The sequence below is a fragment of the Piliocolobus tephrosceles genome, chromosome 10 (assembly GCF_002776525.5).
Source record: "Piliocolobus tephrosceles isolate RC106 chromosome 10, ASM277652v3, whole genome shotgun sequence".
Classification (NCBI taxonomy): Eukaryota; Metazoa; Chordata; class Mammalia; order Primates; family Cercopithecidae; genus Piliocolobus; species Piliocolobus tephrosceles.
Genome location: NC_045443.1, coordinates 1,955,865 through 1,980,085, shown reverse-complemented (window position 1 = coordinate 1,980,085; position 24,221 = coordinate 1,955,865). Strand labels below are relative to the sequence as shown.

At 50.4% G+C, this 24,221-nt stretch overlaps 1 protein-coding gene across 3 annotated transcripts in view; it reads right to left on the bottom strand.

The window, feature by feature from the left end:
• The window catches only part of WNT5B (Wnt family member 5B), a 75,254-nt gene that overhangs the window by 6,041 nt on the left and 44,992 nt on the right, over positions 1–24,221 (bottom strand). For 2 of the 3 annotated variants that reach the window (XM_023182934.2, XM_023182932.2), the window contains exons 2-4: positions 10,367–10,503; positions 8,645–8,892; positions 1,492–1,784 (exon numbers count right to left, since the gene is read on the bottom strand). In XM_023182934.2, coding sequence (XP_023038702.1) covers positions 1,492–1,784; positions 8,645–8,892; positions 10,367–10,446 — 621 coding nt within the window. In that variant the 5' untranslated portion in view covers positions 10,447–10,503. Of the gene's footprint in view, positions 1–1,491; positions 1,785–8,644; positions 8,893–10,366; positions 10,991–24,221 lie in introns of those variants that run through there. The other variant, XM_023182933.2, reaches the window with a different exon arrangement.

Genomic DNA, 24,221 nt, shown 5'->3' with positions numbered 1-24,221 from the left:
GCCTCGGCCTCCCAAAGTGCTGGGCTTACAGGCGTGAGCCACTGCGCCCGGCCACCATTCTCATTTTTGAGTTCATCTTCGTTACAATACGTCACCTGGGAACCAGAGCCAGCTGACTTGACATAGACCCAAGTGGGGACAACACTCCAGGAAAGAAGTCCGTGCTGTTTCCTGAGAGCTCTTTTTGCAGGAGAAACAGCCTCTCACCACCCAGTGCTCAGACCTCAGATCTTTCTCAGGGGAAACCCGGGTGCACACCCATGTCGCCCTCGGTCCCTGTCAACATTGACTATGCAGAAGCAGCAAAAGGCAGAGCTTCCTGTGGGGCAGGCCCTCCAGTTTGTGTGGCAGAGGCAGCCACGATGGGGGACAGCAAAGGAAAGTGGAGGCCGGATGCATGCTCAGAGGAGGGGTTTTCAGGAACAAGGTGCAGGCAGAGAGGGTTCACGCCTTCCAGCACGCCACCTAGGGCCCGAGGCTGCTGCCCAGGTGTGCTCTGCATGTACAATGAACCAAGCTCCCCTCAAACCTGCATTGTGGTTTCTACTAAAACTGAGGCTTAAAAGGCGGTCACATCTTACATGAGACTGGGGAGGCTGTTTCCTTGAACCTTAAACAGATGGCTGTCTTCTCACACTTCCACTTAGGTTTAAAAACTCCTAGCACAGGCCGGGCACGGTGGCTCAAGCCTGTAATCCCAGCACTTTGGGAGGCCGAGACGGGTGGATCGCGAGGTCAGGAGATCAAGACCAACCTAGCTAACACGGCGAAACCCCGTCTCTACTAAAAAATACAAAAAACTAGCCGGGCGAGTTGGCGGGCGCCTGTAGTCCCAGCTACTCAGGAGGCTGAGGCAGGAGAATGGCGGGAACCCGGGAGGCAGAGCTTGCAGTGAGCTGAGATCCGGCCACTGCACTCCAGCCTGGGAGACAGAGCGAGACTCCGTCTCAAAAAAAAAAAAAAAAAAAAACTCCTAGCACAGAAGTGTGTTTGTCATTAGTACTTGATCATGTTTTTTGACTGGGTTTCTGGATACGTATGATAGCAGTTCTTAAAAGTCGACTCTGGTTTTACTGGAGCCTTTAACAGAGCATGAACCCTAGATGAGGTCTAATGGCCTAAACACCCAATCGCATGATCTGTTCAAGTTGCAAAGCAGGGGTGGCCAAGACAAGAGCTCTGCTCTAATCTGGAATTCTGATCCAAACACTGCACCTACGTCCTCTAGAAACTGTGAAATAATAAAGTAAGTGAAAACAACAAAACAAAACAAAAAACAAACAAACAAAAAGCACACGTGCCCATTGGGAAGTGAGGCATTTTGAAAAGGATTTGTTCAATAGTGTGGATATCTAAACTTGCGATTGTAGGTAAGAATCTTCACCGTCAGACGAACCCCTTTCCTTGATGGCCAGGCCACAGCTGGTGGCACAGCCCGGGGACAGCCCCCTAGGTCTGCAGTGCTGGGGAGGCCGGGGAGGCCCAACTTACCCTGCGGCCCGCCTCGTTGTTCTGCAGGTTCATGAGCACCCGGCCCTGCTCCTCCGATCCTTTGGCAAAGTTCTTCTCTCGCTCCCGGGCATCCACAAACTCCTTGGCGAAGCGGTAGCCGTACTCCACGTTGTCCCCACAGCCACCCCACAGCCAGTCCCGGGGCAGGTCCTTGGGCCGCGCGGTCCGGCTGCAGCCGCAGGTGGAGAGCTCGCCCTCGCGGCAGGCCCGGCTGATGGCGTTGACCACGCCTGCGGCGCTCACTGCGTAGGTGAAGGCGGTCTCACGGCTTCCTGCAAAATGAGGCAGGGGCAGTAAGGGGGAGCGCTGTCCTCTCCCAGGGACTGGCCTTCTCCCCATCTCCCCCGACTGACGCGCCCACCGCAGCCTCTGCTGACACTCCTGGGGCAGGGGGCTCAGGAGGAGCGCTTTTTGCTTCCTGTAGCCCTAATGCTAGAAAACGTCTCTTTATAATGGGCTGAAATCCGCTCAGTTTTATTTCCGCCTCTGGGCCCTAGCTCAGCCCTAGGAAACCACCCAGAATAAAACAAGTCCCTGGCCGGGCGCGGCGGCTCACGCCTGTAATCTTAGCACTTTGGCAGGCTGAGGCGGGTGGATCACGAGGTCAGGAGTTCAAGACCATCCTGGCCACGATGCTGAAACCCCATCTCTACTAAAAATACAAAAAATGCCGGGCGCGGTGGCTCAAGCCTGTAATCCCAGCACTTTGGGAGGCCGAGACGGGCGGATCACGAGGTCAGGAGTTCGAGACCATCCTTGCTAACACGGTGAAACCCCGTCTCTACTAAAAAATACAAAAAGCTAGCCGGGCGAGGTGGCTGGTGCCTGTAGTCCCAGCTACTCGGGAGGCTGAGGCAGGAGAATGGCGTAAACCCGGGAGGCGGAGCTTGCAGTGAGCTGAGATCCGGCCACTGCACTCCAGCCCGGGCAACAGAGCGAGACTCCGTCTCAAAAAAAAAAAAACAAAAACAAAAACAAAAAATTAGCCGGGCGTGGGGGCGGGTGCTTGTAATCCCAGCTGCTTGGGAAGCTGAGGCAGAGAACTGCTTGAACACGGGAGGCGGAGGTTGCAGTGAGCCAAGACCGCGCCACTGCACTCCACCCTGGACGACAGAGTGAGACTGTCTCAAAAACATAAACAAAAAAAACAAAAACAAAACAAAAGTCCCTCCGACCCTGGCCTGCACTAATACCCACTGCAGAAGAGCCTGTGTGACCTGTAGGTTCCTAGGAGGGAGAGCTCAGCAGAGGGGAGAATAGGCATTCAGAAACACATAGAACATGGGAGTCGAACGGAATGAGGCTAAGCAAGAAACCACGGGATCAAGAGTAGGACACTGGGGCCTAACAGAAATGTCTCCCTCTCCCTCACAGATGCCATTTCTCACCACTCTCTGAGCTGCACATCTGTCTGTACTGCTGCCATTATCTAGCTAGACAGTGGCAGAGGCCAGGAGTCAAAAATGAACTAGAATTACAGTGTCTAGAAAGATCCACGCTGTCTTCCTCTCTCTTCCACAGGATCCACATTGCCTGCTAACTCAGGAGCACTGGGCACCACATTTATAGCACCTACAATTCCAGACACTCATCACGGTCCCTCTCAATACCCAGATCATTTTCCAGCAGAAAATCCCAACTATGTTCCCCTTTACTGCTGTGGTGAACCACCTAAAAATTCATATAATGTATGTTCTATTTCAGTAAAATGTCTGTTTCAGAATACGCAGCTATAAGGGACATGCAAGCCCAAATCACATCCACTAGGATGGCTATCATCGAAAAGACGGCCAATAACAAGTTGGTGAACTATGGAAAAAACAGAAACCTCCCTTACTGTGGGTGGGAAAGGTAAGCGGCGCAGCTGCTTTGGAAAACAATTTGGCAGTCTAAGGCTAACAGTCACGAGGTTATAAACACAGAGTTCCCATAGGACACAGCAGTTCCACTCGCAAGAACACAGGCAGAGCTCCTTGTTTTACTGTGCTCAGCTCTCCTCTGCTGTGCCGGTGTTGCGTTTTTTGTTTCTTTGTTTTTGGTTTTTTTTTTGAGACGGAGTCTCGCTCTGTCGCCCAGGCTGGAGTGCGTGGCACAATCTTGGATCACTGCAAGCTCCGCCTCCTGGGTTCACACCATTCTCCTGCCTCAGCCACCATAGTATCTGGGAATATAAGCGCACGCCGGGGCGCCTGGCTAATTTTTTGTATTTTTAGTAGAGACGAGGTTTCACTGTGTTAGCCAGGATGGTCTCGATCTCCTGACCTCATGATCCTCCCGCCTCCGCCTCCCAAAGTGCTAGGATTACAGGCGTGAGCCACCACGCCTGGCTGGTGTTGCGTTTTTTACAAATTGCAGGTTTGTGGCAATCCTGCTACAAATTTATCAGTGCTACTTTTCCAATAGCATGTACTTACTTTGTGTTTCTGTCAGCATTTTTTAGCAATAAAATATTTTTAATTATACCCAAGAGAAATGAAAACAGACGTCCACACAGAAACTGGCATAGGAATGCTTCTTGTGGCATTATTCGTAACAGGCAAAAAATGGAAACAACCAAACTATCAGTGGGTAAACGGGTTATCAAAATGTGGTATTATCCATGCAATGGAATATTACTCAGCCATAAAAAGTGACTGGGCGTGGTGACTCACACCTGTAATCCCAGCAATTTGGGAGGCCGAGACAGGAGGATCACTCGAGGCCAGGAGTTTCAGAACAGCTTGGCAACATAGCAGTACCTCATCTCTACAAAAACATTAAAAAAGACAAAATTAAGCTGGGCGTGGTGGCTCATGCCTGTAATCCTAGCACTCTGGGAGGTCAAGGAGCATGGATCACCTGAAGTCAGGAGTGAGCGTGGCCAACATGGTAAAACCCTGTCTCTACTAAAAATACAAAAACTAGCCCTAGCCAGGCGTGGTGGCAGGTACCTATAATCCCAGCTACTCGGAGACTGAGACAGAAGAATCATTTGACCCCAGGAGGCAGAGGTTGCAGTGAGCCGAGATCATACCATTGCATTCCAGCCTGGGCAACAAGAATGAAACTCCATCTCACAAAAAAAAAAAAAAAATTAGCTGGGCACGATCGCACGTGCCTGTAGTCCCAGCTTCTCAGGAGGCTGAGGTGGAAGAATTGTTTAAGCCCAGGAGCTGGAGGCTGCAATGAGCTATGAGTACACCACTGCACTCTAGCCTGGGCAACACAGTGAGACCCTGTCTCAAAAAAAAAAAAAAAAAGAAATATATATAGACTACAACACAGATGAACCTTTAAATCATGTGCTAAGTAAAAGGAGTCAGTCATGAAAGGCCATGTATTATATAATCCCGTTTATAAGAAATGGCAAATCCGTGGAGAAAGAATAGTGGTTGCCTAGGGTTGAGGGTTGGAATACGGAGAGTGACAGCTAACGAGTATGCAGTTCTCTATGGAGTGGTGAAAATGTTATGGAATTAGATAGTGGTGATGGTTGCACAACCTTGTGAATATGCTAAAAGCCACTGAATTGTACACTTTAAAATGGTGAATTTCATGGTGTATGAGTTATATATCTCAATAAAGTGGTTATAAGAAATAACAAATGACGGCCGGGCGCGGTGGCTCAAGCCTGTAATCCCAGCACTTTGGGAGGCCGAGACGGGCGGATCACGAGGTCAGGAGATCGAGACCATCCTGGCTAACACGGTGAAACCCCGTCTCCACTAAAAAATACAAAAAACTAGCCGGGCGAGGTGGCGGCGCCTGTAGTCCCAGCTACTCGGGAGGCTGAGGCAGGAGAATGGCGTAAACCCAGGAGGCGGAGCTTGCAGTGAGCTGAGATCCGGCCACTGCACTCCAGCCTGGGCGACAGAGCGAGACTCCGTCTCAAAAAAAAAAAAAAAAAAGAAAGAACAGATGATACTTATAGGGACTAACATACGGAGAGAAGGGAGTGATTCTTAGCAGGAAACAGATGCAATCCCGATCTCAGAGATTAAACCAGGGAGAATCCCATAGTCTTGTCTTAGAAGGCAGAAAGGGAAGCAGAGTCTGAAATCAATCGATAGGTATAGAGAAATCTCCCCCTTGGCCCTACTTCTTGATTATCCGGGCGTGACACAGTGAAGTTTACAAACAGACCATGCTGAGTGAGCCTGTTTTTCTCCATGAACCAGCGGCTGGCTTCCGGTCAGCTGTGAAATAAGAATAGCCCAAGAAAAACCGAAATGATGGCAGGAAGTTACACTCGTGATTTGGCCAATAGGACCTGGTCTACGGGGCTCAGAATGAGATAAGGAGCACTGGGGATGGTAAGATGGCCACAGAGGCTCTCAGGGAGGAGGGTCTGGGCCCCACTTTGAGGAATTCATCTCCATAAAATGCAGCCTCAACCACCGGACATGGCAACCCGGAACAGAGGGAGCCTCCCAAGCTTCAGCCCCGAGCTATCCTCCATATCCACCCGGAGCTTTCCCTCTACAGAGTTCCTCAGAGAAGTGGGCTGGGTTTTCAAGGCAATCCACTCCATCTTTTTTTAAATGACTCTAATCACCAGAATGCTCCTTCTTGTATTAAGCTGAAATACGCCTCCTTATGAGTTCTGCCTGCTGCAATTGCACTGTGCTAAAATCCCTTTCCCATTTGACAGCTCTTCCGTGTTTGAAAACAACTATTAAGCCTTTTACGTTTTCACTTTTCCAAGCTACATATGTCTGATTTATTTCTATCATTCTTTAGCAAACACACTTTGCAGAGTTGAATCAGCCCTCTCAGAACTGCCTTCTAAAATCACGTACCTGCAGCTGAACTAACACACCAGAGATTTTGTAGGCAGACGATTCTGACCTATCATGGCTGTTTGGGGTCCGGATTTGCCCTCCGGCGTGCTGCCTGCCTCTTTCAGTCGGGGCTTCGTCAGAAGCTGAGTGTGGGTAGCTCTGCCTTCACGGGGCAGCCTTTGGGCCCTTGGGTAAGCCTACTGAGTGCCATCTACTGTTGCCACCTTCAGCAAGAAAGAGATAATTCGGGGTTTCAGAATGGACATGCAATGTTGGGGTTTATCTATATATGCAACAGTTCAGAGCTGAATCTCTAACCATCTCAAGAATAAACGGCTGAAAAAAAAAGCAGCCATGCAGCTACTAGAGGGACGCGTGTCTTTCCCCTACAGGAGAGAACAGAACAATTTCATGCCCTCTCTGTTCCATAGCAGCCCAAGGTGCCTCCAAGCTCCCTAGGCAGAGGCTGGGCAACGGGCAGAGGCTCCTCCAAGCTGCTCTGCCGCCCTCTGGTGACCGACTTTGGCAGCGGCTTCAAGGGAGAAAGGAAGCCTTTGTCATTCTCAAGGTAGGGCGAGGGAGGACTCACCAGGAGCTACTGTGGGCTCAGGGGGAGGAAGGGAGGACAGCCTCCTACGTAGCATGAGCCTGCAGTGACGCTATAAAAAGGAAGGGGGAACATCAGGCAAACAGAAGGGGTCCATTTCGTAACAGAACAGGGCACAGAGATGGGCTCCCTTCCACAGGGTTTGCTTTCGCCAGGCACCTGGTGCACATCTGAACCCGGCGGAGTGTCTTTTCTCGCCAACCCCTTTCTTTCCTAAAGTACAGCCTCACTTTGGGGCCTTTAGGCACACGAAATACACATGAAAAGGATCCAGCCAACATCAGGCCTACATCAGGTCCCCAGGAGACACGAACTCCACCGAAGAGATGAGGAGACTCTCTCTGCACCTGGGCCGTCCTAGTCTCCTTGCCCAAAACACAGGGCAGGGAGTGATGCCACGATTTTCACCAGAAAGAAGAGACAAATGCCAAGTGGGTTTGAGAAGAATCAATACACTGTGAGTAAATCCCACTAAACCCCTAAGTCCACTCTGTTGGGAAAGCCGCCCCCTAAAACTGTCCCAGGAACACTAGGACCTTCCTTTTATGCACCCTGAGGTGATACCGAAGGAAGCAAAAGAGGAGCAAGTTTCAACGTGTACTTTCCCCATCTTTAATTCCCTCTCTCTCTTAAAAAAAAATGTTTTTTTAATAGAGACAGAGGTCTCACTGTGTTGCCCAGGCTGGTCTTGAACTCCTGGCCTCAAGGAATCCTCCTGCCTCAGCCTCCCAAGGTGCTGGATTACAGGCGTGAGCCACTGCATTGGGCCTTACTTCTCCGTATGGGACAGAGAGGGTAGGGAAAGAGGTCTGGAAAAAGTGGGAGGGGGAAGGAGCCTTCCGAGTATCCTCCCTAAGAGAGGAGCACGAAGAAATCTCTACTTCCCCAACTCCCCTGCCAGGCTGAAACCCCTCTCTCAGGAAACTCCAGCCTCAGGTAACCTTCTGAAGGGAGGTGTTCTGGGAGAATGTCAGGCAGAAGGAACACAGCATTCTAACACTTCGCTTTTATGGCCCTGGGGATAAGACCCAGTAGAATAGGGCCGGATTTCTCAATTTCTTGCCAGAGAGGGGAGGATTGCATTTCAAAAGGACCGAAAACAATTAGACCTCAGGTCACACCTCCATCTAAGCCATAGGGTAGCCCAAGAATCCTTGGCCAGCAGTGGGAGAGGGGAAGGGACAGGAATCCAGGAAGACTTGGCCCTCTCCCTCTCATCTTTTCTTTCGTGGGACCCCTGCCCCCAGGTTCACACATCCCTTTCAAATGAAAAAGCTGGGACTGGACGGGGTTGGGTTAGCGACAGCTATCACCGGTTTGGCCCAACATTTCTATCTCTGTTTCAAAGGTTCAAGTGGAAAAGACAAAAATCCAACAGACGTGCAGGGCTGCAATTTCTGGTTCTCTACCCAAGGCTCTTTTTTGTGCTGAGAGACAAAGTCAGTGGGGATGGGCGGCTCGCCTAATCCACTCTCAGTCAACTCAGATGTTCTGCCCCCTCTCAATGAGTCCCAAGCAGCCTGCCCCAGGCGAGGCTGGAAGGCAGAGAGCTAGAGGACCATGAAACGTGTGGTTTCTGCAGCCTCCCAGAGCCCACTTCCTCACGCGCCTCTCTTGGTGCTCGGTGCACACCGCTGCCAAGCCTAGCGAGAGCCCAGTTAGGCTCCATTTGGGCTCTCCCTGTGCCAGTCCTGAGAGCGCTTCATTGTTCGCAAACAAGACGAGTGCAGTTCCTTAGCCGAGCCCTCTTGTAATGGCCTCTTACCTATCTGCATGACTCTCCCAAAGACAGACACGTTGTCCACCGTGCTGCAGTTCCACCGCCGCTGCCGGAACTGGTGCTGGCACTCCTTGATGCCTGTCTTGGCTCCCTCCCCTATGTAGGCCATGTGCTCCTGGTACAGTTGGCACAGCTTCCTCTGGCCAGGGGAGAGCCCAGGAAGCTGACTGCACACGGGCTGGGCGCCGATGATAAACATCTCGGGTCTCTGCACCGGGTTCAGAGCTAATGACCTAGGACAGCAATCCAGAAAGGGGAAAGAAAGGCCCAGGCGTGAGCATGCGCTTGTGTGCAGCATGAAGTCACTCATTCAACACATTCAGGGGATGCTTCCCTGTGTACAAGGCCCTGGAAAGAAAAATTAGTGGCCGGGTGCGGTGGCTCAAGCCTGTAATCCCAGCACTTTTGGGAGGCCGAGACGGGAGAATCACGAGGTCAGGAGATCGAGACCATCCTGGCTAACACGGTGAAACCCCATCTCTACTAAAAAAAAAATACAAAAAACTAGCCGGGCGCGGTGGCGGCCCCTGTAGTCCCAGCTACTCGGGAGGCTGATGCAGGAGAATGGCGTGAACCCGGGAGGCGGAGCTTGCAGTGAGCTGAGATCCGGCCACTGCGCTCCAGCCTGGGCGACAGAGCGAGACTCCATCTCAAAAAAAAAAAAAAAAAAAAAGGCCGGGCGCGGTGGCTTAAGCCTGTAATCCCAGCACTTCGGGAGGCCGAGACGGGCGGATCACGAGGTCAGGAGTTCAAGACCATCCTGGCTAACACGATGAAACCCCGTCTCTACTAAAAAAATACAAAAATTTAGCCGGGCAAAGTGGCGGGTGCCTGTAGTCCCAGCTACTTGGGAGGCTGAGGCAGGAGAATGGCGTAAACCCGGGAGGCGGAGCTTGCAGTGATCTGAGATCCGGCCACTGCACTCCAGCCCCGGCAACAGTTCAGCGCGGCCCAAGTGCATGGTAAGCCATGAAAGCAATCAATTCCTTTGCATGGGACTCCCCTTGTGCCTTTAACATCCAATCACTTTACATACATCACGATCTATTCTACATGTTTTCACTGCCATGTCTCACTTTGAGCCTCCTCTCATCCACTCTTCACTAGTTCAGAGGCTCTCCCTTTTGCTCGTCATCTACCACCCATATAGAGTGTTAGATGAGAAGGCTGCAGATTTGCCATCTGAGTAAAAATGCTAGTGGCAGAGACCATGCAAAATAGGTGGTGATCGCCTGCCATTTCCATGTCAACTTGGCAATGACAATAGCCTTTAAAACACAAGAAGCCAGCCACCCATGGTGCTGTGAACCCCTCATCTGGCCTTCAGACTTAGAAAAGAGGAATTCTGTCTCCTACCAGCAAAACACACAAAACAAAGGAACAAAAAACTACGAAGTATTGATATTCTTGCTAACCCAAGAGCAATTTCTAACAATTCATGGGCACGAGGGAAGGTCCAAGGAAAAGGGAATGTGGACAGGATTAGAGAAAAAAAATCAAATGAACGGATCCTTTATCCTCAGGGAACCCTTACAAAGGTAAGGGCTGAGAGAGGCACAGAGCGTTCTTAGTTTTCCTGGGATAAAAGAGGCCCTTAGTATTCCTAGGAATCAAGGTACCATGGACACACGGTGCCCTTCCTCCTCATCTCAGCCGCTGAAGGGGGCCTCCGGCTGTGCAGGCGGGACCTCAGCCCCTCTCACTCACCACCAGGAGTTGGCGTCTGTCAGAAGCTGAGCCCAGCTGGACAGCAGGGCAGCCGTGAACAGCAGCAGCAGGCTGGGCATGGTCGGCCTCAGCCCTCCCCAGTGCCCTGGGACTGACAGCTTCCAGAGTAGGGCTCCCTGGAGAAAACAGAAATGGAGACTCAGTGTGGAAACTCAGCGGATAGGGGCACACCAGGAGCCGGGGTGAGGTGGAGAAAAGTGCACGGATGCTTACGTGCTGCTTGCTCCCCACAAAGAAGCTCGGCCTCTTTCCAGTCTCCACCTCCCACCGCTCATCTTCCCACCGTAGACTTCTGTCTCTTACCCCAAACTCTGGGAGCCCTGCGCAGGGCTGACTTTCCAAAGAAATAATGATCTGAGAAACCAGCAACAGAAATGAAAACAAGTCATTTCAAGAGTGGAGCTTGCTGCGTTCCTCCGTTCAGCATCCGGGAGGCCACTTAGGCTGTTGCAAAACACACCTGTCCTTGCTGCAGAACGTCCAAAGAAATGAGGACCCTCCTATCCACTCCCCTACGTCCCTACCTCTCATTTCAGCCCAGAGACTTACTTCTCTCTGACCCTCAGGCTCTCCTTTGTGGAATTAAAACATTTTGGTGAATTGGATTTACCTGCACCCAAGGAGGAGTCTCCCCTTTCCATCTGCGCCCTGCTCACCTGCAGCAGATTTTCTGAGTCCCAACCCTTGTGTACAGATCAAGCACTTTTCTCTTTCTCAAGGCACCTTCTCTGAGAAATGTAAAAGCCACACCGCGAACCGCCCGCCCGGAAAGCTTTGGTGGCTGAGGTGGTGCCTCCCTAGGCGGCCCCTGCCCCTCCTGGCACCGTGGCCCCCGAGGGCGGCACTGAGCACCTTGCCCAGCAGCTGCGCCGAGGACACTGCCGACGCCAGGCGGCAGCGCTGGCATCAAATGCCTGAGCTGAGGACGCATCTTCCAGATGCCACAGCCCTTCCCTGGTAGCTCCCGAGCCTCCCACCCCTCGGCCTCCTGCCTGCTGTAACTCACGCCTGTTCCTCTATCCATCCCCGAGAGCCCCTGCCCCAGCCCCTCAGACCCGCGGCAGATCCGCGCTGCTGGACCCTGGAGCGAGCCGGCGCCTAAGACACACGCCCCCTGCGGCTCCCCCGCGGTCCTCTGCGGCCTCCGTCTGGGCGGGACCCGCGCCTCCAGCGGCCTCCCCGGGCCCCTGCGGCCCCGGACCTGACGAGCGCAGCCCCGCGCGCCCCGGCTCACGGCGCCACTCTCGCGCGTCGACGTCCCCAGGCTCTCCGGGAGGGGGCGGCAGGTGCTTCGGGCCATCGGCCCAGGAAGTATTTTTGTCCTGGGGCCACCAGGAGACGAAGGTGGCCCGAGCAGGATCCAGGAGAGCTGGGACACAGCCTTTCCCCCACCCCCTTTTGATTTTCCTTCTAGAAGTCTCAGCTGGAGCGGGGGAACCAACAGGCAGGTGTGTGGGGCCGGCAAGGGGCAGATCAAAGCAGAAACTTGCTCCTTCCCCTTTGTCATGCAGAGCCAGCTCGGAAATGAGCCGGCCTCCAGCCCGGGACTAACAGCCCCCACACCCGACTCTCCTCAGACCTCCCCTCCTCTGAAGGATGCCCCTCCCCCTCCCCTCTCCCCCCATAAATCCTCCTCGTCCCCCAGGGCAGAAGGTCTGTGAATGCACCGACTGGAACCGAGGGAGATGGAGCAGAGATAGGGCTGGCACCAGGAGCTAATGGTTTTATAGAGGGGAGGGGACCAGGTCCCGAGTAGGGAGGACAAGAGAAAAGCTTCAAAGCGTTTGCTAGTCCAAATATCCTTAACTCCACCTACCAGTCCTTCCCGGGATTGCAGAGCTAAGGCTGCCCATGCCCTCCTGCTTCTCCGGTCCCCGAAGCCTCCTGCCCAGCCCATGCCCAGCTCACCACCCTGCCCCCTGCAACACCTAGTCTCCCTGCGGACTTTGAGCCTCACACATTTCCACCACTAGATAGCGGAGATCTTCCTCCCCACCTGGGACACTTGTCCCTCACACCAGTGCCTCTCACCTGTCACCCTTCCATCAGGCTCCAGTGAAATCTCTCTGGTCCTGCAGTTCCTAGGTTCAACCCAGGCTACATTGGGGGCCACCGTTTCTGAGCCAAAGACAGGCCTGGGTGCCTGCTAATGGTCATTGTGGCTTTGACTGCCCCCAGGACAGGCTGACACAGCGACTAGGGCCAGACTTCCCAGGAGCCGCTAATCCCGCCCTCAGTGCCTTATAAACATATATGGAGACAAGAATCACTCCCGCAGCTGTTTCCACTCCACCCCCCGCCCCCCCCGGCCCGCCCCAGACTTTCCACCAGACTCTCCGCCTATTAAAAACCCCCTTTTTTCAAAAAAAAAACTCCCCCCCCCCCCCCCATGGCTCTAACCTGTGCAGTGGCTTCTTTCTCCGACTTCCAGATGTGTGGTACCTGAAACTGAACTCCCCCATACACACATGTGCACGAGCGCAAACACACACACACACACACACACACACACACACACACACACACAACCAACCCCCTCAGGACGCTCTCCGTCCTGGCAGACAGATGCGAGCCAATTCTTGAGTGGCCATAGAACTGAAGCCAGGCAGCTGTTCGCCCTCTCTTACGTTCTCATGCTGGGGTAGGCTGGGGTGGGAGGAGAAAGGACCCCTTAGAAAGGTAAATGCTGGCGACTGGTTTCATCAGCATGGGCAGTCAGCATGCCGACTGGGGTGGCAGGAAGCTGTATGGGGACTGATGGTTTTGTGGTAATGAGCAGGTCACATCAGGACCCCTGTTTGTGGGTCACTAGTGAGATTTATAGCAGGATTCAACCAGGCGAGGCTCTCTTCTGTGTAGGAAGAAAGATCTGGTAAATGCCCAACAGGCAGGGAAAGGCCTTTGCAATAACTATGGATTTCCTCAGGGTCTAAAAAGTTTCCCCTTCCTAAGAGGCAAGTGTCAATTCAAACACACCACAGTAGTTAAGAACGTGGGGCTCTTAGGGAGGCCAAGGCAGGCAGATCACCTGAGGTCAGGAGTTCGAGACCAGCCCGGCCAACATGGTAAAATCTCATCTGTAATAAAAAATATATAAAAATTAGCCAGATGTGGTGGCACATGTCTGCAGTCCCAGCTCCTTGGGACTTGAACCTGGGAGGTGGAAGTTGCAGTGAGCCGAGATCGCGCTACTGTACTCCAACCTGGCTGACAGCAGGACTCCACCTCAAAAAAAAAAAAAAAAAAAAAAATGTAGGAATCAGGGTCTCTATTCTTCAGTAGTGACTAGGAGGCAGTGGGGAGGGAAAGATGCAAAATTCCCAATCAGGATCCTTCCAGAAGCCAGAATGAGCTGGTCAGACATCTGCTGTGTTCCTCCTCTTCATTCATCCATTCAGCCATTCAACACATTCATTAATCAAATGAGTTACGCACTGGGTGCCTAATATGTGCCAGTTACTGCTCCAAGCGTGAGAGACATGGCAGTGAACAAACAAATACATAATACGTTAGGTCCAGTGACTACTATGAGGAAAATAAAGAGGGGACCAGAATCAAGAATGGGAAGGGGCGCTAGTATACCTGATGTAGGGTTCTCGGGAAGACTACTCTCTGAAATGTCTGTGCCACCAAAACCACAGTGTAGGCAGGACGGTGGGAGGGGGGTAACGCCGCTACACCTCCAAGACCCCTTCTAGGGCACATCCAAGGTCCCTGCTGAGATGGCACTGTCCCACTTCACCATCACAGCCAAAGAGGTGCGTGCTGGACGACAGGAACTCCAAAATCTCCTCGTTTTTCTGCTAGGACTCAGTAACCCATTTTCATTCCCTTAAGGGGCCACGCCCATCCAGCCTAGAGTTAAGAGAACAGAGAGAGAGACCGGGACAGGTAGGCCTGAGACCCCAAGCAACTCTGTGCTTTCCACCATTCTTCAGAGCAGTACCTGAAACGAAGTCCCCGCCCCACGGGACGAGGGGTTGATTTCAGGTCATCAGCCATTTACACAAACCCACCGATGTCTAGAACTGACTTCCCAGCACCCAGGGACTCAAGCATCGCAGGACTCCTGCAGGAAATGGAGCCACCTCCTGCCTCTGCCCCTCTCCACACACAGGCGCCCTCACACCTAGAAACCCATCCAGAAATAGCCACGAGCCTAGGTGGCGGCCTCTTCGAGGGTGCTGAGCTGACTCCTTTGTCACTGAGGTCACAGCTTCCAAGGGGCCTTCCCTGACCATCCCTCCCAGAGCAGGCCCCCACCGCCATTATTCTACTTCTAGCTTCTCGCAGTTTTCGCCGTGCGTTTAGTGTGACGTGGGAGAGCGCGGCATATGCTCATCTGTTGTACTTTTGCTTCTTCCCTCGTATGCTCTGGAAATGGTCTTCTTTACCATGTTCTCCCCAGTGGATAGGATCGTACACAAGGGTAGGTGGGAGGTGCTAGAAAAATATTTGTTGACTGAAAGAAAGAAAGGAAAAGCACTCTTACTTGGTCACCCAGTGGGGAGCTACAGAATGTGTAATTTAAAAATACACTTGGCGGCCAGGCACGGTGGCTCACGCCTGTAATCCCAACACTTTGCGAGGCCGAGGCGGGTGGATCACGAGGTCAGGAGATCGAGACCATCCTGGCTAACACGGGGAAACCCCGTCTCTACTAAAAATACCAAATAATTAGTCAGGTGTGGTGGTGGGCACCCGTAGTCCCAGCTACTTGGGAGGCTGAGGCAGGAGAACGGCATGAACTGGGGAGGCGGAGCTTGCAGTGAGCCGAGATCGCACCACTGCCCTCCAGCCTGGGCAATAGAACAAGACTCCGTCTGAAAAAAAAAAAAAAAAAAAAAACACTTGGCCTGGAGTGGTGGCTCAGGAGTTCGAGACCAGCCTGATCGACATGGAGAAACCCTGTCTCTACTAAAAATACAAAATCATCCGGGCATGGTGGCACATACCTGTAATCCCAGCTACTCGGGAGGATGAGGCAGGAGAATTGCTTGAACTCGGCAGGTAGAGGTTGCAGTGAGCCGAGATCGTGCCATTACACTCTAGCCTGGGCAACAAGAGTGAAACTCTGTCTCCAAATAAAAATAAAAATAAAAATACACTTGTGGCCAGGTGCGGTAGCTCACATCTACAATCCCGGCACTTTGAGAGGCTGAGGTGGGAGGCTTGCTTGAGCCCAGGAGTTCAAGACCAGCCTAGGCAACATAGCGAGACCCTGTCTCTACAAAGAATGTAAAGTTAGCCGAGCATGGTGGTGCCGGGGAGGCTGAGGCTAGAGGATCACTCGAGCCCAGGAGTTCAAGGCTGCAGTGAGTCGTGATTGTGCTATTGCACTTCAGCGTGGCTGACAGATTGAGACCTTGTCTCAAACAAAAAAAAAAAGAGAGACAGAAAAAACAGGCCGGGTGTGGTGCTCACGCCTGTAATCCTAGCACTTTGGGAGGCCGAGGCAGGAGGATCACTTGAGGTCAGGAGTTCGAGACCAGCCTGGCCGACATGGCGACACCCGTCACTACTAAAACTACAAAAAGTAGCTGGGCGTGGTGGTGCGCACCAGTAATCCCAGCTACTTGGGAGGCTGAGGCAGGAGAATCACTTGAACCTCGGAGGTGGAGGTTGCAGTGAGCTGAGATCACACCACTGCACTCCAGCCTGTGTGACAAAGTGAGCCTCCATCTCAAAAAAAAGAGAAAAAAACAAAAGAATAAAAATACATTGGCAATTTTGTTCACATTCCTGGCATAACAGGGTAAACCATCTCAGCAGTCTTTGGGAAGGAAATGCTTCCCTTTGTGAACTCCTGGCTGCACTGCTGTTGAAGGGGGGGCCTCAGCCTGGGTGATTTCCATGGGGCAGGGGAGGGGCAGGCGGAGGAGGACAAGGCCTTGCTAGCCGGAGTCCTGTGCCTTCTCTCCCTTTCTCTCTTGTTGTAGAGAAAGGCTGTTTCTGGACCTCAGAACAATAGACAAATACCTCCTAAAATATACATCAGGTTCACTCATTTCCTTCCCAATTTCCAAGTGAGTACTCACCCTCCTGACATCTGAACACCAGAGTAGTTCTCCATGGTCTCACTCACAAGTGCACCTAGGTACACACCAGTTTTCTTTCAAATACTCATTTGACATCATAATATTCCCCTATTTGAAAATTTACAGCGGTTCCCAATTACTTATTTCCAATTTGGTCTCATCTTACCTCTCATTGTTTTCCTGAATTTCCCAACATGAGGTCTCCTTTTCCAACCTCCTTCTACTCCTAGAACAAACCCCACTTTTCCACCAAGACCTCATTCTGATCCTCTTCCCAAGGAAGCATTCTCCTCTGCTCTGCAGCAATCCGGATCTTAAGCTACTTTCACATCCATGCTCAAGATTCACTCCCTCCATAAAACCATGCTTGATTAATCCAACCCCATGAGAATCTCATCCCGAGACCTCTCTGGCCTTTATGAATCCATGTATCTGGTCTGCAGCTCCCTACCCCACTTATGCTGCCTTGGGCTGTTTTTTAGGTAAAGTATAAACTTCTTACTTCTCTAGTAGATCAAATGCTTCCTAAATGTTCAAACTTACCTTTTCTACTTTCTCTGAGAGCCTCTTTGTGCCCAATATCATTTTACTCAGCAGTAACAAATGTCTTTTGATTGATAACCAATGACAATAGCTAGTATTAATCAACATTTATTGAGCACCTCCTAGTGCACTGAACTAAGTGTTTCACATCTATTTTTCTCATTTAATCTTTACTAAAATTTGTGGCATATGCCATTATTATTCTCACTTTGAAAATAGGGAAACTAAGGCCGGGTGCGGTGGCTCACGCCTGTAATCCCAGCACTTTGGGAGGCTGAGGCGGGCGGATCACGAGGTCCGGAGATCGAGGCCATCCTGGCTAATATGGTGAAACTCCATCACTACTAAAAATACAAAAAATTAGCCAGGCGCCTGTAGTCCCAGCTACTTGAGAGGCTGAGGCAGGAGAATGGCGTTAACCCAGGAGGCGGAGGTTGCAGTGAGCCGAGATCGCACCACTGTACTCTAGCCTGGGTGAAAGAACAAGATTCCGTCTCAAAAAAAAAAGAAAGAAAGAAAAGAAAAAAGAAAAAGAAAGAAAGAAAAAAGAAAATACGGAAACTAAAATTAAGTAATTGTTCATACAGCAATTGAATGGTTGACCTTGGCTTGGAATCCAGATCTTTCTACTCTTCCCCAAACACAGGTCCTCCCTGTCACTAGAGCATAACACCTTCTCTGCTTGCTTTCTTCCTTTTTTTTTGAGACAGTGTCACTCTGTTGCCCAGGTGGGAGTGCAGTGGCATGATCTCAGCTCACTGCAACCTCTGCCTCCCAGATTCAAGCGATTCTTGTGACTCAGCCTCCCGAGTAGCTGGGATTACAGGCACGCACCACCATGACCGGCTAATTTTTGCGTTTTTAGTAGAGATGGGTTTCAACATGTTGGCCAGGCTGGTCTTAAACTCCTGACCTCAGGTGATCCACCTGCCTTGGCCTTCCAAAGTGCTAGGATTACAGGCGTGACCCACCACACCGGCGCTGCTTTCTTTTCTTCATTGCACCATGGCCCTGTTGCTAAGGCTGCAAATAGTGTGAAAGTCAGAAAACAACATTCTGATATACAGGAGGTAACACAAAAAGCACGGTTTATAAAACATGCAAAGTTACTAGTATTAATACACATACTTAGATATACACACAGCCTTGTGGGCAGAAAGAGCCAGACTTCTCCTCTAGCCAAAATGATACGTGGGTTGAGAACAGGCCAGGATGCTTAAAGCCGAAGGAATTAAAATATGATAGTTTTAAAGAGTTGTACTTAGTTTTACTCGGGGATAGAAAAGACAAAGCAGGTCAAGAGCTAAGAGTCTGGAAGGGTGGACCCTGGTTTGGTGTGAGGGGCTCATGGGAGACACTGGCAGAGGTGAGGTACAGAGTGAATGTGAAGAAGCGTAAGGTTTGGAGAGAACGCGGAAGGACGTTTTAGATTAGCCTTAACAGTGAAACTGACCAAGAAACTATATCCTCAGCAAGCGAGGACTACTTTGATAGCACAAAATTGTGTTGCCTTTCAATGGATACCGCGATCAAGGAGCTCTGTTCAAAGCTTAGATTTGACCATGTGACTTCTTTGCTTAAAACCCTTCAAAGGTTTCCTATCTTCTAAAGCATGGAGTCACAACTCCTCATCCGATTACACGACGCCTTCCAGAATCTGACCCCGCCAACCTTTCCATCCTCTTTAGGATTTCACGTTGTGCTCTAGACCCCCAAACTCCTTATACCTCCTCACCCAGCCCCATCCTGTTTCTCCCCGCTGTGCCTTGCTGACTTCTGGGAATGGCGTCTCCTCTGCGGGCAGAGCAGGCTCCTCTGTCATTGAGGCCGCACCTTCCAAGAGGCCCTCCCTGACCATCCCTCCCAGAGAAGGCCCCCAGCAGCATCATTCTATTTCTAGCTTCTCGCGTGTTTTCGCCGCGGCGGTTAGTGTGACGTGGAAGAGTGTGGCATGCTCATCTGTTGAACTTTTGTTTCTTCCCTTGTATGCTCTGGAAAAGGTCTTGTTTATCATTTTCTCCTCAGTGGATAGGACGTTGTGCAAGGGCATTTGCTAGAAAAAGATTTGTTGACTGAAAGAAAAGAAAAGCCCTCCTGTGGCTCTCAGGGAAAGAGGAAGCAGGCCACGGAGGCCAGCCTCTCACGAAGACAAGGACTGTCCCTTTGGCTTCCATACAACTCGGTCCGTTCACTGTGACGAAGCTGCTTCCACCGTGGCTCCCCTTATCTGAGAATCCACTGCTAACTGAGGTTCTGGAGATTCCTGGTCCCAGACATATCTCTCCGTCTTCTCCTCAAAGACATGAGTAACATTTAGCTTCTAAGAGTAAAGTCTGGCACTGCTTAATAAGATAATGTAAAAATGTGTAAGACCTTGGGAAGTGCCCCAAGGTGCATTGGTCTAGCTGGGGAAAAGAGAAAACCTGCCCAGAAAAGTATACTATAAGAAGGGTCAGAAGAGCCTAAGGGAGCAGCTGTAGTCAGGATGTGGGATTTGAGTAGGGCCTTGAAGAACGTGACGGCTTTTAGCAGGAGGAAAAGAGCAGGGGCCGGGGGTGGTGGCTCAAGCCTGTAATCCCAGCACTTTGGGAGGCCGAGACGGGCGGATCACGAGATCAGGAGATTGAGACCATCCTGGCTAACACAGTGAAACCCCGTCTCTACGAAAAAATACAAAAAACTAGCCGGGCAAGGTGGCGGGCGCCTGTAGTCCCAGCTACCCGGGAGGCTGAGGCAGGAGAATGGCATAAACCTGGGAGGCAGAGCTTGCAGTGAGCTGAGATCCGGCCACTGCACTCCAGCCTGGGCGACAGAGCCAGACTCCGTCTCAAAAAAAAAAAAAAAAAAAAAAAAGAGCAGGAAGGATTTCACATGATGATGTGGTTTGGTCGAAGAGAAAATTTCAAGGTCCTTTTGGAAGAAGAGGAGAGAGAGTGCAATAAAGGAGGACTTCAACAATTTCCAATGTTTTCCGAATCGCTTGTCTGTGACATTTATGCAGTCCCTCCACAATCTAATATGGGGCCAGGCATGGTGGCTCACACCGGTAATCTCAGCACTTTGGGAGGCCCGGGTGGGACAATCACTTGAGGCCAGGAGTTTGAGACCAGCCTGGCCGACATAGCGAGGCCTCATCTCTACCAAAAAAAAAAAAAAAAAAAAAATTAGCTGGACATGGTGGCACATGTCTGCAATCCTAGCTATTCGGGAGGCTGAAGTGGGAGGATCGCAGGAGGTCAAGGCTGCAGTGAGCTCTGATTGTACCACTGCACTCCAGCCTGGATGACAGAGTTCTCTAAAAAAGTAAAAGTTAAATTAACATTTTAAAAATCTGATTTGGTATTCCCATCGATAATTCAGTATCAATTATCCAGGAAAACTCCCATGATGACATGCTTCCAGTTTCTGGGGGCAACACTGCAGGAATGGGGTCAAAGATACAGGGGACCAGTCACCCTGGGTACTGTCCTTTTGATCATAAAACGTGGGTTGAGTGAAACGTCCTAGAGAGCCAAATACAGAAGTTAAAATGCTGATTGATTACACACTTTCATTTCAATCATGCATGTTCTCTGTCTTTCAATTCTCTTCCTGGATCCAGGCCTGAAATCTTGGTATCCTTTGTGACTCCTCCCTCTCCTTTGCCTTCCAAGTCAAATCAATTGCCAAGGTCTCTTGACGGTATCTCTATAGTGTTTTTTGAATATATTCCCTACTCACCATTCCTACTGTCTCACTCTGAGCTACTACAAGAGCCTGCTAATTGACCTCTTTTTCTCTAACAAATTCCAAGTGTCTTATGTCCCATTCTTATCTCTTGAGAGAATAAATGAATTTCCCCACGCCAGTTCTCTAACTTTCAAAGTAACAGCCAGCAACCAGGTTTCTCAAAGTGTGGTCCACTCTATCCGCATCATTTGGAAACTTGTTAGAAATACAAAATCTTTTTTTTTTTTTGGATGGAATCTCGCTCTGTCACCCAGGCTGGAATGCAGTGGTCCACTGGAGTGCAGTGGCCTGATCTTGGCTCACTGCAACCTCTGCCTCCCGGGTTCAAGTGATTCTCCTGCCTCAGCCTCCCAAGTAGCTAGGACTACAGGTGCAGGCCACCACATCCAGCTAAGTTTTGTATTTTAGTAAAGATGGGGTTTCACCATGTTGCCCAAGCTGGTCTCCACCTCCTGAGCTCAGACAATCTGCCGACTTCGGCCTCCCAAAGTGCTAGGATTACAGGCGTGAGCCACCGTGCCCGGCAAAAACACAAATTCTTTTTTTTTTTTCCGAGATGGAGTTTCACTCTGTTGCCCAGGCTGGAGTGCAGTGGCGCGATCTTGGCTCACTGCAAGCTCCGCCTCCCGGGTTCACGCCATTCTCCTGCCTCAGCCTCCCAAGTAGGTGGGACTACAGGTGCCCGCCACCACACCTGGCTAATTTTTTTGTATTTTTAGTAGAGACGGGGTTTCACCGTGTTAGCCAGGATGGTCTCGATTCCCTGACCTTGTGATCTGCCTGCCTCGGCCTCCCAAAATTCTGGGATTACAGGTGTGAGCCACCCTGCCCCGCCGCAAGAAATACCCCACCAAGACCTACTAAATCTGAAGCTCTGTGGGTGGAGCCTAGCAATCTGTCTTAACAAGCCCTGCAAATGATTCTGACGCTCATGAAAATATGAGAACCACTGTAATTTAAGCCATCCATGGAAATAAGTCATGAATTAATACACTAAGGCCTTCAAGTAAAACTATGTATTTTATTTTATTATTTATGTATTTATATATTTTTGAGACAGAGTTTTGCTCTTGTCGCCCAGGCTGGAGTCCAGTGGTGTGATCTTGGTTCAAGTGATTCTCCTGCCTCAGCCTCCCAAATAGCTGGGATTACAGGCGCATGCCACCACGCCCGGCTAATTTTGTATTTTTAGTAGAGACAGGGTTTCACCATGTTGGCCAGGTTGGTCTCAAACTCCTGACCTTATGTGATCCACCCACCTCGGCCTCCCAAAGTGCTGGGATTACAGGTGTGAGCACCACCGCACCTGGCCTGAACTGTACACTTTAAATGGGTAAACTGTGTGATATGTGAATTATACCTCAGGAAAGCTGTTACATTTTTTAAAAGTGTTCCTAATGGTTCAGTTAATCCCACCCTACTAGAGATGTCTGTACATCAGGAAATTTGTCAGGAATACCAACACTCTTGACCGGCCAGGCGCTGTGGTTCACACCTGTAATCCCAGCACTCTGGGAGGCGGAGGAGGCAGATCACGAGGTCAAGAAATCAAGACTATCCTGGCCAACATGGTGAAACCTGACTCTACTAATAATAGAAAAATTAGCCAGGCATGGGGGCAGGCGCCTGTAGTCCCAGCAACTTGGGAGGCTGAGGCAGGAGAATCACTTGAACCCAGGAGGCAGAGGTTGCAGTAAGCCAAGATCGCGCCACTGCACTCCAGCCTGTGTGACAAACTGAGACTCCATCTCAAAAAAAAAAAAAAAAAGAATAGCAACACTCTTAATAGCTTCAAACCAGAAACAACAATATCCATCAACAGTAGAATGGACAGAACAATTAACTGTGAGATACTACGACCATGAATCATTACGCAGGAAGGAAAACAAACTACAGTTACATGCAACCACATGCATGCATCTTCTGAACATAATGTTGAGAAGAAGCAAGTCACAAGAAAGTATATGAACTATGGTTTAATTCACAGCAAAACTATCTTGTTTGGGGACCCACACATTGGTGGTTAAGCCATAAAGAAAAGCAAGCACGGAAATGATGACAACAGGGAGCGGTTTCCGAGGGAGGGGGCTGTGATGAGGAAGGAGCTCAAGGACGTTCCCAGGATGCCAGCAATGTTCTATTTTCCACCCTGGTGATGGGTATGTGGCAGTTCACACTACAGCAGTTTATTAAGTTGTGCATATATTATGCTGTATGCAATTTTCTGCATTACATTATACAACAAAAATAGTTAAAAATGAAAAAGTCTTATTAATACCTAACGGCTTGAAGGTCTTTATATATTATATTTTCTTGGTGGAAAGTACAACTATAGTCTCATGGGGCGTGTGATTTTTTTTTTATTTTTATTTTTTGACTTAAAAAAGAGGATCCTCATACTCAAAAAGAAACAAATGTTGGGAAATTTAGGTACAGGGACAACCACGTGGGATAACTCTTTGAGGGCAGGTGGGGCTGGTGGGAGGGAGTTCAGTGCAAACCACATGGGTATCGCACATGCAGTGCCAGGCCTGGATCAGCCGCACATGAATGGCAGCCGCTATGCCAGGAGCCGACTCAGCATTTCGCTTCCTCTCTTGCTCAGTCCAGGAAATGAGGATCTGGCAAAATCACCCTCTGTCTCATTTTTTTTTTTTTTTTTATGGTCAGTTATTACTATTTAGTCCTGTAGCTAGCTGTTTCTCTTGCATGAATTTTTTTCTAGATACCATTCTTCCCCAAAAATCATTTTTAAAAGGTAGTAACCAAAGACGAATCCAATAATGTACCAATGACTTTATCTGCAAATTTCACCGCCTCTTACAAGATTCCCCGGATGCTCATCTTTCTGCTCAGCTCAATTAACACAGCCTTTCCCTGCCAGCCTTAATTATTTCTCCCGAGGGTCTCTGTCTCTAGGTCTCTCTCTAGTTCTTCCTTCCAAGCTTTGCTCAATGAATCCTCCTAGGCCCGAGGCACAGTATTCCTTTGGGTGATCTGCTTGTGTGTGTGAATAATCTACAGTTGGTAGAGATGAAAATAAAAAATTGGGCAGGGAGAGGGTTGTACCAGCTCCACCATGACCCCAGCAGTCCTTCGGGAAGCCTCATCGCCCAAACATTCTGTGTCTTTTCTCATTGTTTCTCTGGCTTGCAGAAGAAATGTCTTAGGGGTGGGGAGGGGCTGGGGGCTCGGTAGGAGTGATGAGATTTAAATTCTGGCCCTTAAGAAAAATGCTAAACTAATTGGTGAGATTTAAATTCTGGCCCTTAAGAAAAATGCTAAACTAATTGGCGGTGGCTCAAGCCTGTAATCCCAGCACTTTGGGAGGCCGAGACGGGCGGATCACGAGGTCAGGAGATCGAGACCATCCTGGCTAACACGGTGAAACCCCGTCTCTACTAAAAATACAAAAAACTAGCCGGGCGAGGTGGCGGGCGCCTGTAGTCCCAGCTACTCGGGAGGCTGAGGCAGGAGAATGGTGTAAACCCGGGAGGCGGAGTTTGCAGTGAGCTGAGATCCGG